The sequence below is a fragment of the Podarcis bocagei genome, assembly GCF_964188305.1.
Source record: "Podarcis bocagei genome assembly, chromosome: 15".
In the NCBI taxonomy this organism is placed as follows: Eukaryota; Metazoa; Chordata; class Lepidosauria; order Squamata; family Lacertidae; genus Podarcis; species Podarcis bocagei.
In genome coordinates, this window is record NC_138141.1 from 43,826,455 (window position 1) to 43,845,276 (window position 18,822).

Genomic DNA, 18,822 nt, shown 5'->3' on the forward strand with positions numbered 1-18,822 from the left:
TTTTGGAAAGCCAAAGAACTTTAATTTTACCTCCTGTTAATGTCAGGTCATGCTAAATAATACAAATAACAATAATTTACAATATAGCAGCAAGTAGTTGGCGATCATTCGTAATGATTTTGCACACACTTTACTCAATCATATTAATTTAACCGAAATATATTCTGAATTCCCCCAAGTCGTGCTACAACTTTTTATCAGCTCGCAGTTTTGGAATTTGAAAGTTGAAAAATTCAACACATCCTTTGTGAGGGAGGGAGTCCTTTGCCTCTTTGGAAATGCAGGGAGCGTACCCATAAGAGGAAAAACCCCCATAACTGAAAGAAAGCAGCATTCCTCACACACACAACCCATCCCTGAACTATGAGCCGGTGAATGTGAAGCCCCTGCCTTAAGAGCCCTGGGCACTGTCAAAGGCAGAGCCATGGGAGCCTGACCAGACCCCTCCTGGGCGGCCATCTTGGCCAGAGATGGCGGAAGCAACAGGCAAAAGTATAACAGCTGTGGCGTATGCCTCAGAGCAGGGAGTGGGCTGAGCAATGCTGAGGAACGCCGCTCATGACACTTGGGAAAGGCAGTGTGGATTGTGTCCAGGGACTTCCAAAAGCGAGCCCTCAGGATCCTGCCTCTCGCCCATAGGGTCCTTTAGCTGAGGAGTTTTCCCGCCATTTTCCTTCCTCGCCCTTATGGCGGTGCCAGAATCTCAGGCTCAGAATGGTTCCCTTTAGAGAGCTGCCTTTTCTCTCCCTGCAAGGCATGGAGGGCCAAGGGAACGTTTTCAAGGCTAAAGCCTCCCGAGGGCTGCTGTCAAATAAGTGCATAAACACCCGTTCCCTTGGGAATTGTTTTTCATGGGGATTCAAAAGGCTATCTCTCCCTCGCTTCCCGCCATGAGGGGTAGCTTACTTAGTTATATACACTTGATCATAAGAAAAAACCTCAGAGCGGTTTACAAAAAGAAGGGAGACCCTTTGAGGTTGGGGTTTTTTTAAAAAAAACAACCAAACGGTGTATAGTTTTTATGAAATAATATTAATCAGTACATGGAGGCATCTGCAAAGGCAGCTGGTCTTTCTAAATAGCTTCAGAATAAAATAAATTCATTTAATTACCTCATGAGGAGTTTTAGGGCTCCTCTAGAGGATGGGTTAGAATTACCCTGCTGCACGAAACTACAAAATGGGCTTTTCCTAATTCTAGTTTCATGAGGATTTTCCCTTAGCTATTGAAAATGTATAGTGGCATTTCTTTTCTCCTGGGTTTCAATTCATTGACATAAGGGACCCCTGAAATACGCTCAGTAGAGTTTAGTTTTCTGCACAATACATGTAACTTGGATGTGGTTTGAACATGAGGGCAGATACAACCTCAGGTGCTAGTCTGGTGTGTGTTTTTTCTGCCTACAGCTTGACAGTTCAGTACGAAATAAAGTGTACAATTTAAATGTAAAACACATTTTCTTCATTCCTTTATTTGCCAGACAGTCCCTTTGGAATTTTGTTTTGAAGAAGTCTTTAATAGGATCAAGGACACGAAGGTGCTTCTTTCTGTATTGCCCAATTTCACATACGTCAACCAACATCAGAAAATTCAGAGAAGTGCAAATTTCATAGGACAGCTGTCCTTCAACCCGTGATTGTTTCAGGAAGTGTGAATTAGGTTGTTACACAATGAAGTGAAAACAAAAATGGGGGCCAGGGGGTCAGAGAAGGTGTGGAGTCCATTTTCATTTGCAGGGTGTCGACTAAAAAACAGCCAATTTGCTCCCACAAGAGGTAGTGATGGGCACAAACCTGGATGGATTTACACAAGGATTAGGGAAATGGAGGATATCAATGGCTATGTTTTCCCTAAACTATCAGAAGCAGGATGCGTCTGAATAAATGTTGCTGGGAATCTCAGGTGGGCAGAGTGTTTTTGCACTCATGCCCTGCTTTAGGGTTGGCCACTGTGAGAAGAAGATGCTGGACTAGATGGGCCTGATCCTGCGGCCAGGCTCTTCCTCGGTTCTTAGGCTGAGACTCTTCGACAGGAGACTGAATAATCCTTCATCTAAGGCAAGACTGTCAGCACAAATCTGTAAATGACATGGAACTTGGGTCTGAGTCACGGCCTTAGCGGTGGCCAGGCTGCTCCAGCTAAGCTCTTGCACTTCACAGCTTAAGGAACGTCGCTGTTAATGTGGCCCGAAGAATTCACCGAGTCTTCCTTGTGGCTTTCTCTCACTCACTGACTTCTGTCACGCAAGGGTATTTGCTCCTCCTCTGCTTCTGACGCCGCCATGTTTGGCATCCCCTGTGATACCCAGCTCCATAGACGCTTCCCTGGAACAGGAAACAGAAGAAGGGGGAAGCATCTGTCAAGACTGTCGAGCAGGGACAGGCAAGTCCTCAAACAGATAAGCAGTCAATGGGTTAGGAGCATAGCTGTCAACTTTTCCCTTTTCTTGCAAGGAATCCTATTCGGAATAAGGGAATTTCCCTTTTAAAAAGGGAAACATTGACAGCTATGGTTAGGAGGGGCCACAGCTGGGCGGCAGAACACCTGCTTCGTATGTAGAATTCAGTTCCTGGCATCATCTCCTGAAATCTTTCTGCCTGTTGCTGCATGCCTGCTGATGCCTTTGTGTAAAACTATGTATACTTTTGTCTGGAATGATGGTGCCTCAAAGAGTTTGCAGTAAAAGAGAGCACATATACCTTCCCCCGAATTGCATTTTCCTCATTGTTGTTTTATGGTGTTCATTCTCTTATTATTATAATAAAACACTTTTAAAAAACATGAAAATGCCTAGCATCCCTTTGCCTGTTGCCAGGAGAGGCGCTGCTACTCATTTAGTAGATAATGTTGAGCTAGATGAAACAGTGGTCTAAGGCAGTGTTTCCCAACCTTTTTTGGGCAAAGGCACACTTGTTTGATGAAAAAAATCTCGAGGCACACCACCATTACAGCCCTGTGACGTCAGCGCGCAGCGTCACGCCGGGAGGGACGCACGAAAGTGTAAGTTTCAATTTTTTCCCCTCCCCCTTGCCGGGGAACCTCCAAGCTTTGGGGGTGGGGGGGGAGGAGGCAGCAAAGCGAGGCAGGAAGGAGAGCGCGGCTTGGCTGGGTGAGCTTTGGCAGAGGCAGGGAATGAGAGCCGCGAGGCGGGCGCTGCGGACGGAGGCGCTGCCCGCCGAGCTCGCAGGCAGCCAGGCAGGCAGACGGCGAGAGCCCCGCGCTGGGCGGCCTCTCCTCGCCGCCGCCGCCCCGCCTCTCGCCACCCGACTGGCCCGTCTCCCTCCAGGCAACATCTCGCGGCACACCAGGCAACATCTCGCGGCACACTAGTGTGCCACGGAACAGTGGTTGGGAAACACTGGTCTAAGGCAGTTTCGTGTGCTTCTATGTCAATTCTTTGTTCAGAACCATGAGGACTAGAACCTTCTTTCATTTTTAGTGGAAATACTGCAGATGTCAATCCCTGACATCTCCTGATAGAATGATCAGGAAACAGGTAGTGGTTAAGACCTCTCTCTCTGTTATATCCTGGAGGGCCACTGCTGGTCAGAATATAGATGGGTTACATGGACAGATATATCAAGTCAGACTAAAGTCAGGTTCCTATGATCAGGGAATACAGGATTGAATCTCTCTCTCTCTCTCTCTCTCTCTATCTCTATATATCTGCCTTGTATATTTGACTTCTATTCAGCAGCATTTGATGCTGCAAGCAAGGAACTTTGAAATCTCTTTTTTCTGGGTCTACTAAAAAGATTTCTCAAGGGCAGAAACTCTAGTAAGTGTAGAGAGAGTGGGTATGACTTCAAGAATATTATTTGTTGTCCATAAACAGAAGCACTGTTTTTATGCGTATGCTGCAACATTTTGCTGCAGGCCCATTTGCGGGAATAATGTTCATTCACCTTACAGGGTTGGTGTAAGGCAGGGGTAGTGAACATCAGCCCAGGGGACTGAAGTGGTCCTCTGAAAACACCCCCTCAAGATCTAACAAATATGGAGAGTAATGGCTAAAAAAAGATTTTTTAAAAAACCAATAATAAACACAGTGCTAGAGAGGGTGAAAAAGTTTAAACCTTTCCACCATGTCCAGAGGCCTAGTCATCTATTGAATGTATCCCCATCTACACACATGAGGAATGGGAGGCTAAAAAAATTCATTTCCCCCCCTTTTCTTTCTTTCTTTCTTTCTTTTTTTTTTTTTTTTTTTTGCCAGATGAATTCACTCAGCTGCTGAGATGGGCAGATATGAGACTTTCCCCTAGGACCCGTTTCCTGATTTGACATAGCAACATCACCACCAGCTGGCATGGCCCTGTGGTGCTGTCCAATGACCTCTCGTGCCACAGAGGTTTCCCTGATGGTGCATTAATGGCTCTGAAGGCAGGAAGGTAAGCAAACCTTTTGAGTAATAGAGGGATGGGGAATTTGTGGCCATCCAAATTTTGTTGGACCACAATTTCCACCACCCCAACCATGGGACATACTAGCTGTGACTGATGGGAGTTGGAGTTTAATAACATAAGGACGATCATAGGTTACCCATGTCTGAAGTTGGGTTTTGCTCTTTATTTACCTTTTGACACCATCTCACTGTGGTCTGAGTCTGTAGGATCCTCCTTGAGGGTTCCCAATTCTTTCTTCCAGTTATCCCAATCTACCTCTTCCACACTACAAAACACATACAAACACAAATGAACAATGAACCACCTGAATCCCATCACTCAGTTGGGAGCAATATATAGTCGACATATTGCTTAGCAGTGTAGCTTTTTTGGCATAATTGTTTGTTTTGATGATGATTAAATTTTTATCCTGCCATTCCTCCCAAAAGTGCTCAGGGTGGAAAACATGTGAGAAAACAATAAAAACAACTTTAAAAATATTCCAATATAAATTACATTTTCAGTGGCTCTGCAATACTGACCCATAAATGCTTCTGATATGTTTACCCTATTGTTAATTGGTAAGAATAGTATTGTCATTCAGAAATTGTTGAAGAACTATTTTTTATGAATTTAAGATATTGGTTGTTGGCACAGCTTGGATATGAACTTGGTTCTGTCTTCTTCTTTTTTGATATTTTGCAATTTTCTGTGACATTGAAGATTATATTGGGGAGTACTGTTTTTGTTTGTTACCATATTGTGCATTTTGGGGAGTTCATATTGCAAACCACCCTGTGATCCTCAAATGAAGGGCAGCATAGAAATTTAATAAATAATAATAATACAAATAATAATAATGATTAGGCTAACATTGTGTATTAATGGTTTTTCCCTTTTGGGTTATAGGGTTGCCATATTTCAAGAAGTGAAAACCAGGACAGCCCGAAAGTTGTTGAGCTTTCTATAATGAAAATGCAAAAAACAAAAAACACATTTTTTTGGTTTACAGGACATCACTTCCACCTTTGAAATCCTAGTAGTGTCTGGGAAACTCCGGATGTATGGCAGCCCTAGCTATTAACCACTTTGAGCTTTCCTTGGGGTTACGGTCACATCCACAACAAATGTTTAAATCAGTATTGTCAGGGAACTGCCATCAGAGCCAGGGGGAGAGGGAGGGCTCCAGAGGGATTCTGGAGAGCGTCCCGGGAGGGAGAGAAGCAGCACATCTTCTGGGGAAGGAAATCAGCGTAGCACCAAGCACCAGGGGAGAAGGGGGGAAGATGGGGGAATCGGCGAGGTGGCTCCATGACTCCTCACCAGGGACCAGCGGGGAGAGCACGGGTCCTCCGCTGCCCACACCCTCCCTGCGCAGAAGGCTTCCGCGCAGGGAGAGTAGGCGGAGACTAGGCGTCAAAGAACTTCTTTGCTGGAAGAAGTTCAAGAAACGCCCACTGACGGATTCTGCCAGCGATTGAGACAGCCACGGGCGAGTGGCTGTCTGGACAGAAAAGGTTCACTCAGGCAACCCAGCCAGGTGTGGCGCCGATTTACGCACGAGCAACCCCTAGAACCGTTACAAATAGCATTCCACTTTTAATGGTCAAGGCTTTCCCCAAGCAATCCTGGGAAATGTAGCTTGCTAAGGGTGCTGAGAGCTGTTCGGAAGCCCCTCACAAATCTACAACTCTATATCAGGAGTGGTGAACCGGAGACCAAAAGCAGTTATCCAGGCTTCTCTATGTGGCCCTGGGCATCCTCTCCAGGCCACATCACCAGTCCTGTTTCACACCCTGGAAATGTGTCCTTGAGTTCTGGTAATGCCTCATTGTTTGCCTGCATTGAGGATATGGAGACCTGTGTGAAGGAGCTAAGCTACTATATACAAAGGTGACATTCACTCTGCTTGCCCCACGCACCTTTGCCTCTGGCCCCACCCACTGCTGGCCCCAGAAGGTTGTCCGGATGGGAATCTGCCCCCCCCCAGGCTGAAAGGGGTTCCCCACTCTTGACATACATAGACGGAGCTGTATCAATATGTAACAAACTACAATAGAGTCACCATTGTGCTGCATTGCACATTAGCCCGACCATAAGGTGCCCTATGGGTTTGCAACAGTGTAGGGCATGGCCGAACTCACCGGAAAAAATATCTCTTATCTTTCTCTTCTTCAGAGCCGATAGACAGCTGGCAACCAGATCTCTTGGGCCTCTGCCAATACCAAAACCAGTTTTTCTCCAACTCCATAATAGCAATCGCTCTCTGTGGATGCAATAAAGGAAGAATGAACATCTCACAATTACCTTCCCACCATCTTAGATCCATAGGGGAGATCTGTCTCTTTGCTCCATACACTTATTTGACATTGGTCCATCTAGCAGTGGCTCTCTTGGGTTTTAGGAAGCAGAGATTTCCAGCCCCTGAACTGCTGTTCTGCTTGTAGACTTTGTTGGCCACTTTGGAACAGGATGCTGAACTTAAATGGGCTTTTAATCTGATCTTGTTCCTTATGTGTGAATCCTTCGTCAGGGCTGAGCTAACAGACAGCTGTCAGAGTGGGATCAAGGGTTGGAGAGTGAGGAGCCAGGAATTTATGTATTTATTTATTTTCAGCCATTGTATGCTGCACACAATAGCTTTATTTTCCCAAAGCAATGCCCAGTGGTTTTGGACTTGCCTGCAGCTTCCAAACGCCTTCACTGTGTCCAGAGAGTTTGGTGACTGTCTCGCTCATCAGGGCAATCAGCATGTTCAGGAGGAGGATGTAAGTCATGATGACATAGAAGAGAAGGAGGAGCATCACAAAGTAACTGAACTTCAGGTTTTCGTGAAACTCCAACTCCCCCATCCCAATGGTGAACTTGAACAGCTCCAGGGAAGTTTGCAGGAGCCCGGCATACTTGACTTGGTCTTTGTCATCACTGTTGACGAGGGAAGACCCATTCTGGACTGGCTGGGGAGGCTCCCCGGTAAGTATGACAAGGGCTGAAATGATAAATCAGAATATTCAAACCAAGAGGCCCTTAGAGACCTTGAAAATATCTCTTGTTTGTACCAGAATCCAGTCCCAAAATACAGGTAGAATTCTGGTTGCTGCCACCCATTCCAGCGCTTCCTGCTGCGACAAGTAGAGACTCACCTGTTGAAAAGCCAAAGAGGAAGATCAAATAGACCATGAGGAAATGGAAGACATCCCGCAGAATAGCCTGGAACACAGAGCAGGATATAAGTGAATCAAGGGACCACAGCATGGTGTAGTGCATAAGAGTATAGAAATTAAGAATGGGAAGAGACCCAGGTTCAGATCTTTGCCCCGGCATGAAATTCAAGTGGATGAACTTGGGCCTAAGAGCAGCGCCAGCCTCACAACTGAGGTGGCATGATTCCTACTAGGCCAGGAGAAGGAGGAGAAGGACTGGATTGAAACCAGACTTTGCTTTGCGAATATGCTAGCAGTTTTTATTGGATTGGTGTTCTACCAACCTTGTGTATCATGACAATGTAGATCCCGGTCTGCTGAAAGCCTCGCATGTAATACAGCAGGTTTATCCAGCCGAGCAGGAGGGAGGAAACCATCCAAGGCACGTAATCTTCCAGCCCTGCAAGGTACATCACTGCCGAAACCAGCAGGGTCACTGACTGCAACAGCCTGTGAGAAAATGAGGGGGATGCAGAGATTATCCCAGTTTAGAGGTTTCCTTTACAAATAAGGCATGCAAAATCTGTTCGATATACCTTGCAGAATTCCACAAGGAAGCCAGAGGAGGCACCTTTGAGTCTCCTTGGCCTGCCTAACACACAAAAGCTAAGCCACGTGCCCCAGCTAAGCATGAATGAGTGAGAAAAGGGAAAATTGCAGCCTCTTCACTCCTCCCTCGATCCAGAGCTAAGCCATGGGTTGGAAAATCCACTACGTCCAAAGCTGGGCTTGTGATTTGCACCCCTGCCGGACAAACCATGAGAGATGAAGCAAGAACAAACCACATTTAATGCTTGACTTCAAAAAATAAAAAACTCAAAGTGGTTTATGAAATGCAGGAAGCAATGAAATAATCAGTAAAAATGGTTGAAAACAACTATTTAAAATACTAATTAATAAATAATAAAATTCTCCTAGGATGCACACTTCTGTAGAGAAATGCAGATTTGGAAGGAAGGCTGTACTGCAGGACTCAACTCCTATTCTTTCAGAAAGTGCAAATTGTTAAATACTGAAAATATTGAAATGTCTTGAAATATGAACTGAATCAATCAAAATTATTGTACATGACAGCAGGCTATTGTGGGAGAAATGGGGGGGGAGATTTTGTTGTGGATGTTTTTGTGAGCTTATACAAAACAAGGCAGGTATGGAAAGCAGAGCTATCCCCTATAAAATGATGGATCCATCAAGGATTCTGTGTAGATTAGCCAAAGCTTCACTTGATTCTGGGCTTCCTTTCTCCTCCGCAAACGAAACAGGGAGAACATTTGAATTGTAAACCACCTCCACCCATAATGGCCTCTTGCCCACATGCCCCCCCCCCCAACATACAGGAAAATCTCGATGTAGCCATCCTGAAGCAGACTTTTCAGTGACAGGCGTCTTCTCCACAGGTAAATGGTCTAAAAAGCAAATGGACAGGAACACTCTTGTCAATACAGCAGCAATAGTGCAATGGCAAATTCAGAAGCGCAAGATCTCTTCACGATAGTCACAACTAAGTCTACACAACCTTCTAAAATTATACAATATTAATTAGTGATGCATTGCAATGATCAGTGCAGATACCCACGTGTCACCTTTCAGCCAGGTGTACTGTTTTTGATGTATATACACAGGCATACTGTGTATATACACCCTTTCATACTGATGGAGCAGCCCTAGGACTCTGGAGACAGGAGTCCTTCTGAGACCCTGCTGCAGAAATACAGTGGTACCTCAGGTTACATATGCTTCAGGTTACATACGCTTCAGGTTACAGACTCCGCTAACCCAGAAATAGGGCTTCAGGTTAAGAACTTTGCTTCAGGATGAGAACAGAAATTGTGCTCCGGAAGCACGGCAGCAGCAGGAGGCCCCATTAGCTAAAGTGGTGCTTCAGGTTAAGAACAGTTTCAGGTTAAGTACAGACCTCTGGAACGAATTAAGTACTTAACCTGAGGTACCACTGTAATAAGGTGTATTTGCCCCTCCCCCCATGACCATAGCTGTCAACGTTTCCCTTTTTTAAGGAAAATTCCCTTACTCCGAATAGGATTCCTCGCAAGAAAAGGGAAAAGTTGACAACTATGCCCTTGAACCTAGACCACTACACTTGTGTACAGCAGGTTGAACCATCTGGTGGTGGTACAAAAAGAAGTCACTGAGCAGTAAATGGGTAAGCAGCTGAGTGGGTATTTATTTACAAGCTTACTCGCCAGCCCCTCTAGCGTGGAGATGAACAACTTTATATATATATATAGAGTGTTTTAAAGGTGATTTGACCAGAAGGATGACTGCCCTTGATATGTGCTTTCACTCATCCCAGGTTCACCTCTGGGCAATAAAATCCTGCAAAACCTAGTGACTAATCTGTGTCTCCTAAGGAAGCAGACCATGATCACTGCAGATGGTGACAGCAGTCACGAAATTAAAAGACGCCTGCTTCTTGGGAGAAAAGCAATGACAAACCTAGACAGCATCTTAAAAAGTAGAGACATCACCTTGCCGACAAAGGTCCGTATAGTAAAAGCTATGGCTTTCCCAGTAGTGATGTATGGAAGTGAGAGCTGGACCACAAAGAAGGCTGATCGCCAAAGAATTGATGCTTTTGAATTCTGGTGCTGGAGGAGACTCTTGAGAGTCCCATGGACTGCAAGAAGATCAAACCTCTCCATTTTTAAGGAAATCAGCCCTGAGTGCTCACTGGAAGGACAGATCCTGAAGCTGAGGCTCCAAGACTTTGACCACCTCATGAGAAGAGAAGACTCCCTGGAAAAGACCCTGATGTTGGGAAAGATGGAGGGCGCAAGGAGAAGGGGACGACAGAGGACGAGATGGTTGGGTGGTGTTCTTGAAGCTACCAGCATGAGTTTGACCAAACTGTGGGAGGCAGTGGAAGACAGGAGTGCCTGGCGTGCTCTGGTCCAGGGGGTCACGAAGAGTCAGACACGACTAAATGACTAAACAACAACAACAAGGATGCAGAATGTTGGAAAGATTCCAGAAAGACAAAAGGAAGGATTTGTTCACACAGCTCAGAGCTCAATTGGCCACCAATTTGGGTGGCTTTAAAAGAGGATTAGATCAATTAACGGGGGAGGGAATTATCCGTGACTACAAGTCACAATGGCCGTGTCCTCCTTCCTCTGTTGGAGGCAGTGTGCTTCTGAAATCCAGTTATTGGGAATGTCAAGTTGGCTCTTGCACTCAGGACCCAACTGTGGGCTTCCTATTGGGAAATCTGGTTGATTAAAAAGGCTCCTCCTCCACAATGTATTAAACCATCCTAATGGCTCACTTCTTTCTGTCCCCAACCCAGATTTTTAACTGCAGCCTTGTATTTCAGCACTGGGCAGGCAGCCATAGGAGACAAGGAATAACATGAATGCGAGTGAGCTGTTGCATTATGAAGACATGTTTTATAAGCCAACAACAAACCAAAGCTATACATCGTGTTTACTTGGCAGAAAAATCAGTCTGTTGTGGTCGGCTCATATGTCCAAACTAGCCATAGTTAGGCTCAACAAACCATGGTTATGTGCAAACTGGGGTAGGGTATATATTTTGTTAATTCTTTTAAAATGAAATATTTGATGCTCTTCATTACTGCAGGCAGTCCTATTTTCTTCTGGCTTTCTGTAGCCAACCTAAGATGCAAAACAAAACACACACACACACATCCCAAACAGCAGCAGGAAGGGCAGGAAGAGTATGTTGTACCTGAGCAAATAGGAGATACACGCCTCCGATTAAGACAATGACCTGGCCAATGAGCCACAATACGTCTCCAGCAGCATTTGACACTGGAAAAGGAGGCTGGGATGATACAAGAAAAAAGAAAGGGGAGGTACATAAGTAACTGAGGAAGATAAAAGCAGTGCCAATCAGCTGATTGTCAGGGCTTGCAAAGTGCTGCACAGGACTCTGCTGGCACTGACCAGCTGGGCGGCAGTGCCTACAAGTTCCTTTTTGACCAGATTTGACTTGGACAGATCTGGCAGTTTCAGCTTCTCTTGGTTTCTCATTTATTCCAGTCTTTATTCTAGTTCTCCACATTTCTGCATCTGCATCTGCTTATGATTTATTTATTTTTAATCTCATCAAAATGAATTTCATTTTTTTAAAGACATCATGAAAATTTATCCGTGTGAATCTCTGCTGGCAATTTTTGCCTCAAATGCAGATTTTGGCACACCAACCGTCCCTAACCTAACATAACAAACTTTTGTATGTCATCTTCCCCTGATATATCCATAATAATGCACACTTGTTCATCTTTTGTACATGTTGCTTGGCTGCAGAACCGCAGTGAAAGATGCGGAGAAGTGTGGATTTCAAAGGATGACTGCATTTCAGTTCAGAAAGTGGAAATTAAGTAGGTTTGCCTTTCAGCGCAAACTGAATTGAATCTCTCTGCCACCCTTGCCCTACATCATGTATGGGCAAGTGGATGAGGCTTGGCCCAAAAGGGCCTTGTAGAACAAACAGGGAGCTTCCACACTTCTGCCCTAGAGAGCCACCCTCCTCCTCTCTCTGCCTCCCTCTCTGTATCCCCCAAGCCCCAAAGCTGCTGTTACCTTCCCCTCCAGAGGCCGGTGATAAGCAACAGCTGAGAACACGGACATGAACAGCACATAGGAGAAAAAACTGATGTAAAATCTCATGGCAGCAAAGGAGTCCCATTTGCTTTGAAGAAGCTTGTTTATAGGTTCCAGGACCACCATCTTGTACCGCTTCTGTATGTAGGAGAAAGAAAGAAAGAAAGAAAGAAAGAAAGAAAGAAAGAAAGAAAGAAAGAAAGAAAGAAAGAAAGAAAATAATTCATTGATTCAGCCCCCACCATCCCTCGTTATTAGCCATGCTGAGGCTGCTGGCAGTTGGCACCCAAAAACATCTGGCGGGCCACAGGGTACCCTAGCCCTGCTCCAAGTTGCACAAAACCACAGCTTCTTCAGCCTGCAAACAGGTTGGCTGAATAAACTGTGGTTTTGCGCAACAAAGAGGCCTATACTGGTGTGTGTTTCTTTACTTAAAGGTATTCAACTGCTTATTCATCTAAAATGTTCTAAGCCATGTACAACAGTGCAAATCAGCATAAGGATGCCAAAATAATGCCATCAAAACAGAGATAAATAAACCTACTGGTACAGTGTTAATTCTTATAGACAGGAAAAACATGCAAATCTTTACAAGAAGTCAGTAGTGCATAATTGATTGTGCTTCAGTTATGGCACTGAGAAGGGCAACAGCAGAAAATGTTGGGGCTTGTGTCCATTTGTGGGTCACTGTCCTGTGATATTCTGTAGGGCATGGTGCTATGGATAACATTTTCCAGGCTAATCCCATATTTTATATTACAGCTTTTTATGGGGAGAGGCCATCAATCAGGGTAACCTATTTCATTTTCCCAAAATAAGTATCCACAAAGGCACCAAATCAAGACTCTCTAAGGCAAGAGCAGCCCTCCTGAATTAGGTTAATGGTCCATCTAGTTTCACACAGCGACCAACCAGGTGCCTATGGGAAGACCACAAAAAAAATTATTCTTGTGGAGACTTCTTCAAAGAATAAATCAAGAACATAAGGGGCCTGTGTAAACTTTTTTTAAAAAAATGATGGGTGCAGAGCACTGAAAAGAAAACAAAGATGACACCAAGAAAATCTCCTGAAGAGAGAAGCCTAGATGTAGAGAGAACTGAAGGATCTCCCTTAGCGATTATTTTAAAGCAGACAAGTCGCCTTCATTGATCATCTCACCGGAGTATCGCTGCTGTAGGCAAGAATGTCCAACACAGAGTTCTCCTCATAGCTGTCAATGGAGGTCAGGTCGTAGAGAGAGATGTGGACAGGCCCATAGGTCCATTCAGTGAACTTCCGCGAAAGGTGACGGTACTGCGGGTCTTTGATTTCGCGGTGAATAATGTTTTTGAAGATCTAGGAAGGACAGAAAAGGGGGAGGAAATTTCTTTGAGTTTTGCCTTCCAACATTTATAAATAGACAGCATCTGAGGCCCTTCTTTGTGTGCTCCCTCGATGAGAGATCTGGAGGGTGGCTACATGAAAATGGGCCTTTTCTTTGGTGGCTCCCCATTTGTGGAATGCTCTCCTCAGGTAGGCCTGCCTGGCAGCTTCATTACACACCTTTAACCACTCGGTGAAAACATTTCTCTTCAACCAGGCCTTTGGCTGATTAAACAATCTATGGCCTTTTAAATGTGCCAGTGGTTTTTGTTTTTTCTGTTGTTATATTATTTATTTTGTATATTTGTATATTTTTTATATTGTAAACCACCCTGTGATCTTCACATGAATGGTGGTGTAACAACAACAACAACAACACAGACCAACAACTCCTCAGTGTTCTACTGGCATGTCTCTTCCAGAGTGACCTTAGGAGCCCATCCTGAGTGGCTGACTCTGATTGGCTCCAGTCAGCACAAAGGGTGGGAATACTTCTTCTCAGTGGCTAAAAAGTTCCCATTTCGTCCTGATTGGGCAGCTCTGGGATACTGAAGAAGAAGAAGAAGACCCTGCTATAATGGGTATTTGACCCCCTGTGACCCCCAGACCAAAACATCTCTGCCAGTAAGGGGTGTGGCTTAGAAAGAGTTCCAAGGGCTGGATAAAGAGCCTTGAAGAACTGCACCAGCATCCTGGGCCTCAGCCTCCCCATCCCTGGGACATGATATTCAAGTTTCTGCACTGTAATGGAGTTATGAAATCATGTATCCCCTGGTACAAATCTTCTTAAGTTGTCCTCTGCAAGTTGCCCTCTCAGTCTCAGCCTCCTACCTGGAGGTTGACAACACTGACCCATCTTGTGTGTCCTGAATCTCTGCTCTGTCCAGTATACCTGAAGGACTGTCTCCACCCCCATCGTTATGCCCGGACACTGAGGTCCAGCGCTGAGGGCCTTCTGGTGGTTCCCTCGCTGCGAGAAGCAAAGCTACAGGGAATCAGGCAGAGGGCCTTCTCGGTAGTGGCACCCGCCCTGTGGAACACACTCCCGCCAGATGTCAAAGAGAACCACAACTACCAGACGTCTGAAGGCAACCCTGTTTAGGGAAGCTTTTAATGTTTAATAGATGATTGTATATTAATATTCTTTTGGAAGCTGCCCAGAGTGGCTGGGGAAACCCAGCCAGATGGGCGGGTGTAAATAATAAATTGTTATTATTATTATGACATGAAGATGCTGCCTTCCAGATATTGTTGGACTTCTGTCTCCATGTAGCCAGTGTAGCCAACAGCCAGGAGAATGATGGGAGCTGGAGTCCAATAACATCCTGGAAGGTCACAGGCTCCTAAGCTCAGAAATACAATTTATTATAAGCTCCCAACTGACTTACCTCAATCTTTCCAGTCTTGACGGCCAGGGTCAAAGGGTTCAAGCCTTCCCTGTTGGTTAATTCCTCCAGTTTCTGACTCAGGTTGAGCGTAGCACTGTGCATCAGGATCTTGTTGTACATCCCGATCACCAGCTCCCTGTTCTTCTCATCCGCATCATCAGCCGCCATCACCAAGGCATGGAGGACTGTGTTGCCGAGGGAATCCCGCTCTGCCAGGTTGGCCTTCTGATGAGGGTTATCCAAGAGATACCTGATCACTTCTGGCTGGTTGGTGCAAGCAGCTAAGGAGAGGGGAAGCTCACCTGGAGGAGGAAGGAGATAAACAGAAGCAAAGCTGGGAGAGGAATGGCTGCTTTTGGCACAAGTTACAAAAACGAGCACCCACTTCAATAATCTGTGACAGCGGACTTTAGGCACCTACCAAAGTAGAAGCATGCCCCTTTCTCCTGCTGGTGGAAGAACTTTCCACAGGCCTTGGCATGGACATCAGCGCCGTTCTCCACCAGGAGCTTGATCAGATCTAGATTCCTCTCCTCAATGGCAATGTGGAGTGCTGTGTGGCCTAGCAGAACAAAAATGGCATGAAAGAAAATCACTAAAGAAGTCAAACGTAGAAAACAAGCATGTTCTCCTACGCCTGAGTGGAGGAGTTCTTTTTTTAATGCTGTCTCCCCACCCCAAGGTCCTCACCTTTATAGAAGCTATCCTTACAAGCTACGTTGATCAGAGGCCTTGGGTTCTTGGTCTCCTGGTCTATCTTCAGCAGCAAAGGGATGGTGGGGTTTGCCCCATCTTTTAAATTCAGCAAGGCCTTCATCAAGCAGGTCTTGCCCGTTTCTCCATCTGGAAGAGAAGGGAGTTCCATCCTTTATTTGGAGAACTGCATTTCTTTTTTCTAACAAGGACAGCGTATAGGGCCATTCAAGTCTATCAAATGCTTTAAGAATATCCAATGAAAAGGGTGCAGGAGGTGTATCTTATAATGTCTTCTGAGAATAGCTGGATCCTAGGCTAAGGATCCTGTTCCAAAAGTATTCTAGAGGGCGAGAGGATCCCTGAATCTTGGAAATTGTCTCAAGTTTCCGTCATATTGAAACACAGCTGAACTGTGTTCCTATAGGTCAAAAGCACTAGTTGAGCAAGATGAAAATATTTAATATGCGATCTAGGAACAGAGATAAATAATTTCCTCACAAAATAGGTGCATAAAGATCAAGCAGACTTCATGCTGGGGTGCCATATAAGCAACTCCATCCATTCCAAATATTCTGGGAAGAGCCTATTTCAAAGAACATAGATGCTTTAAATTTGCATATGTATTGTGAATTAAGCAAGCTTGCATTTGTGAATCAAATGGAACTTCTCTGTCATTTCTCCTCTTGCCCAGTATGCGCTCCCTGATCTTTTTCACCAGAAATACCAGGTATTGAACCAGGGACCTTCTGCAATCAAAGCAGATAACTGTACCTGTAACTGTGCTATGGGCCTTTATGATTTCCTCTACTACAGATTTTCCCAACCTGTGGGGTTGAAAACCCAAGCAGGTTTGAATCCTGCGTAAGGTCCAACATTCGGTTGACAGTAAATGGATGGGTCAACATAGCAAATAAATTTGGATTTGTGGCTTGCCATACCAAAAATGATGGGGACCACCAATCTACTCTATAGTTTGGGAAAGTTTGTCTTTCCTCTATGTGCTTGTACCCCCCCTTAAAATAACGTAGCCAACTTTTGTATGTTGTTCCCTGAGACCAAAGAGCAGGTTTTTGTCTATGTTCAGATACTGTTGACCACCATTTTGAATCAGGTGTAACAGAATATACATTTCAAAACTGCACTGCTTTTAAGCAATTTTTGCATGATGGTTCATGAGATCAAAGAGCAGTTTTTGGTCTAAGTCTGGATACAATTGGATCAAGGTGGAAGACTAACAATTCAAAACTGCACTGATTTTAACCACTTCTTTTTTTTACTTCTTTTTTTTTTACAATTCCGAAGAAACGCCAGATGTGAAAGTTAGTTAAAAACAACACAACTTCCCTGAGAAAATAATGTGATTTAGTACAGTGGTACCTCAGCTTAAGTATTTGATTCGTTCCGGAGGTCCGTACTTAACCTGAAGCACCACTTTAGCTAATGGGGCCTCCTGCTGCTGCCGCACCGCCGGAGCACGATTTCTGTTCTCATCCTGAAGCAAAGTTCTTAACCCGAGGTACTATTTCTGGGTTAGCGGGGTTTGTAACCTGAAGCGTATGTAACCTGAAGCATACGTAACCCGAGGTACCACTGTAAATCACATTTCTCCACTCCAAACATCACTATCTGTCCTCTGCGCTCTGATGGTCCTCATCAATCTTGCAAATAGTTCTGTGAAGCTTCAGAAGCTTGCCTATTCTTACATCAGGAAGAAGTTTTTTAAACAAAAACCCTAGCTCTCGGGCTCGTGCCTACCTGTGTACTCAGAGTTGGTAAGAAATTTGCCGGTTTTTCGCAAATAGTCCCCCAGTCCTTCCAGCTCCTCAGGCTTCCCCCTCACGATAGCACCAAAGAGGCGGCTCTTGTTAAAAGTGTTCTCTTTACTGTGGGGGGAAAAATCAGAATGAACAAAGACCACAATCTGCAGTGTACATTTAAATCAGTACTGTACTACTTTAAACAGTCATGGCTTCCCCCAAAGAATCCTGTCATTTGTTAAGGATGTATTATTAGGATACCCTAGTTCCCTTCGCAGGGTTACATTTTCCAGAGTTTTCTTAGAAGAGGAGCTAATCGCTAAAGCTCTCAGGGGGTTGTAGCTTTATTAAGCGTCTCCTGATTCTCAGAACCTTTAGCAAATGATGGTTCCTGGGATTCTTTGAGGGAATCCGTAGCTGTTAAGGTGGTGTTATAATGCTTCATAGTGCAGAGGTAACCTACATCCCTCTTTAGGCAGAATATAGTCCAGGAAGGACCATACCCCAGTGGTAGAGGCTGCTGCTCTGGATGGAGAAGGTCCCAAGTTAAATCCATGGAAACTTCTCCAAGCAGAGCTGGGAGTGACCCTGAAATTCCAAAGAGCCTCTGTAGACCAGTGGTGGTGAGGCAAATGGTGGTGTCAAGAGATGAACTTCTAGGCCTTATAGACAAACAGACAAATCACTTGTTCCAAAGAGCTCTTGAGGCGTTCAAATATGAAATTGCTGATCTTCTAACAAAAATCCGTAATGTCAGCCTCCATATCTGAGCACTGGAAAGTGGCCAATGTAACACCCATTTTTTTTAAGAAATGGACCTCTGGGAATTAACACAGGGAAAATGGTGGAAAGCATGATTAAAGATAGAATGACCAAGCATATAGATGATCCAGTAGATGATTCGGAAGAAGACATAAGCAAGGCTTCCACAAAGGTAAGTCCTGTCTATTTAACCTTTCAGAGCTCTTGAAGAGTGTCAACAAAGATATGGCTAGGAGCTCAGCAGCCAGCAGGACCAATAGTCAGCCATGATGGGAGTTATTGTCCACCAGCTTCCAGAGGCCCACAGATGTTCGCCATCCCTGCAGTAGATGGGTTGACTCCTGAAGGCAGCTGCTTACCTCAGATTTGGAGGAATCTTTATCCTAATCTTTGGAGATGGTGGACGTTCCGTCTCATAGGAGGTTTCCATGGGTCGCGGCTCTCCTTTCCCTCCAACTGCGTTCTTCTCCCTTGCTTCCACATTGTCCAAGGTGCCATCATCTATCTCCAGTATTGGTAAGTTATGCATCACACCACTGAAAGTGCTGGCAAGAGAATAGAGCACCACAAGAAGGTTTATTTGATTTACAGCAAATAGATTGAATAGATTCTAGCTCTTGGGATTACAAAGAAAAGTGTCTTACAAAAAGGTCTGGCACATTCAGAGGTCCAGGAGCATGGAACT

At 44.9% G+C, this 18,822-nt stretch overlaps 1 protein-coding gene across 3 annotated transcripts in view; it reads right to left on the bottom strand.

Moving 5' to 3' along the window:
- LOC308574338 (transient receptor potential cation channel subfamily V member 2-like) overlaps window positions 1–18,822 on the bottom strand; it is a 22,284-nt gene continuing 3,462 nt past the window's right edge. For 2 of the 3 annotated variants that reach the window (XM_081172047.1, XM_081172046.1), the window contains 15 exons: window positions 18,497–18,682; window positions 17,374–17,501; window positions 15,613–15,765; window positions 15,344–15,484; window positions 14,923–15,224; window positions 13,331–13,507; window positions 12,151–12,309; window positions 11,294–11,389; window positions 8,924–8,994; window positions 7,873–8,038; window positions 7,529–7,595; window positions 7,067–7,374; window positions 6,530–6,651; window positions 4,577–4,671; window positions 1–2,324 (listed from right to left, as the gene is read on the bottom strand). In XM_081172047.1, coding sequence (XP_081028173.1) covers window positions 2,227–2,324; window positions 4,577–4,671; window positions 6,530–6,651; window positions 7,067–7,374; window positions 7,529–7,595; window positions 7,873–8,038; window positions 8,924–8,994; window positions 11,294–11,389; window positions 12,151–12,309; window positions 13,331–13,507; window positions 14,923–15,224; window positions 15,344–15,484; window positions 15,613–15,765; window positions 17,374–17,501; window positions 18,497–18,666 — 2,253 coding nt within the window. In that variant the 5' untranslated portion in view covers window positions 18,667–18,682 and the 3' untranslated portion in view covers window positions 1–2,226. Of the gene's footprint in view, window positions 2,325–4,576; window positions 4,672–6,529; window positions 6,652–7,066; window positions 7,375–7,528; window positions 7,596–7,872; window positions 8,039–8,923; window positions 8,995–11,293; window positions 11,390–12,150; window positions 12,310–13,330; window positions 13,508–14,922; window positions 15,225–15,343; window positions 15,485–15,612; window positions 15,766–17,373; window positions 17,502–18,496; window positions 18,683–18,822 lie in introns of those variants that run through there. The other variant, XM_081172048.1, reaches the window with a different exon arrangement.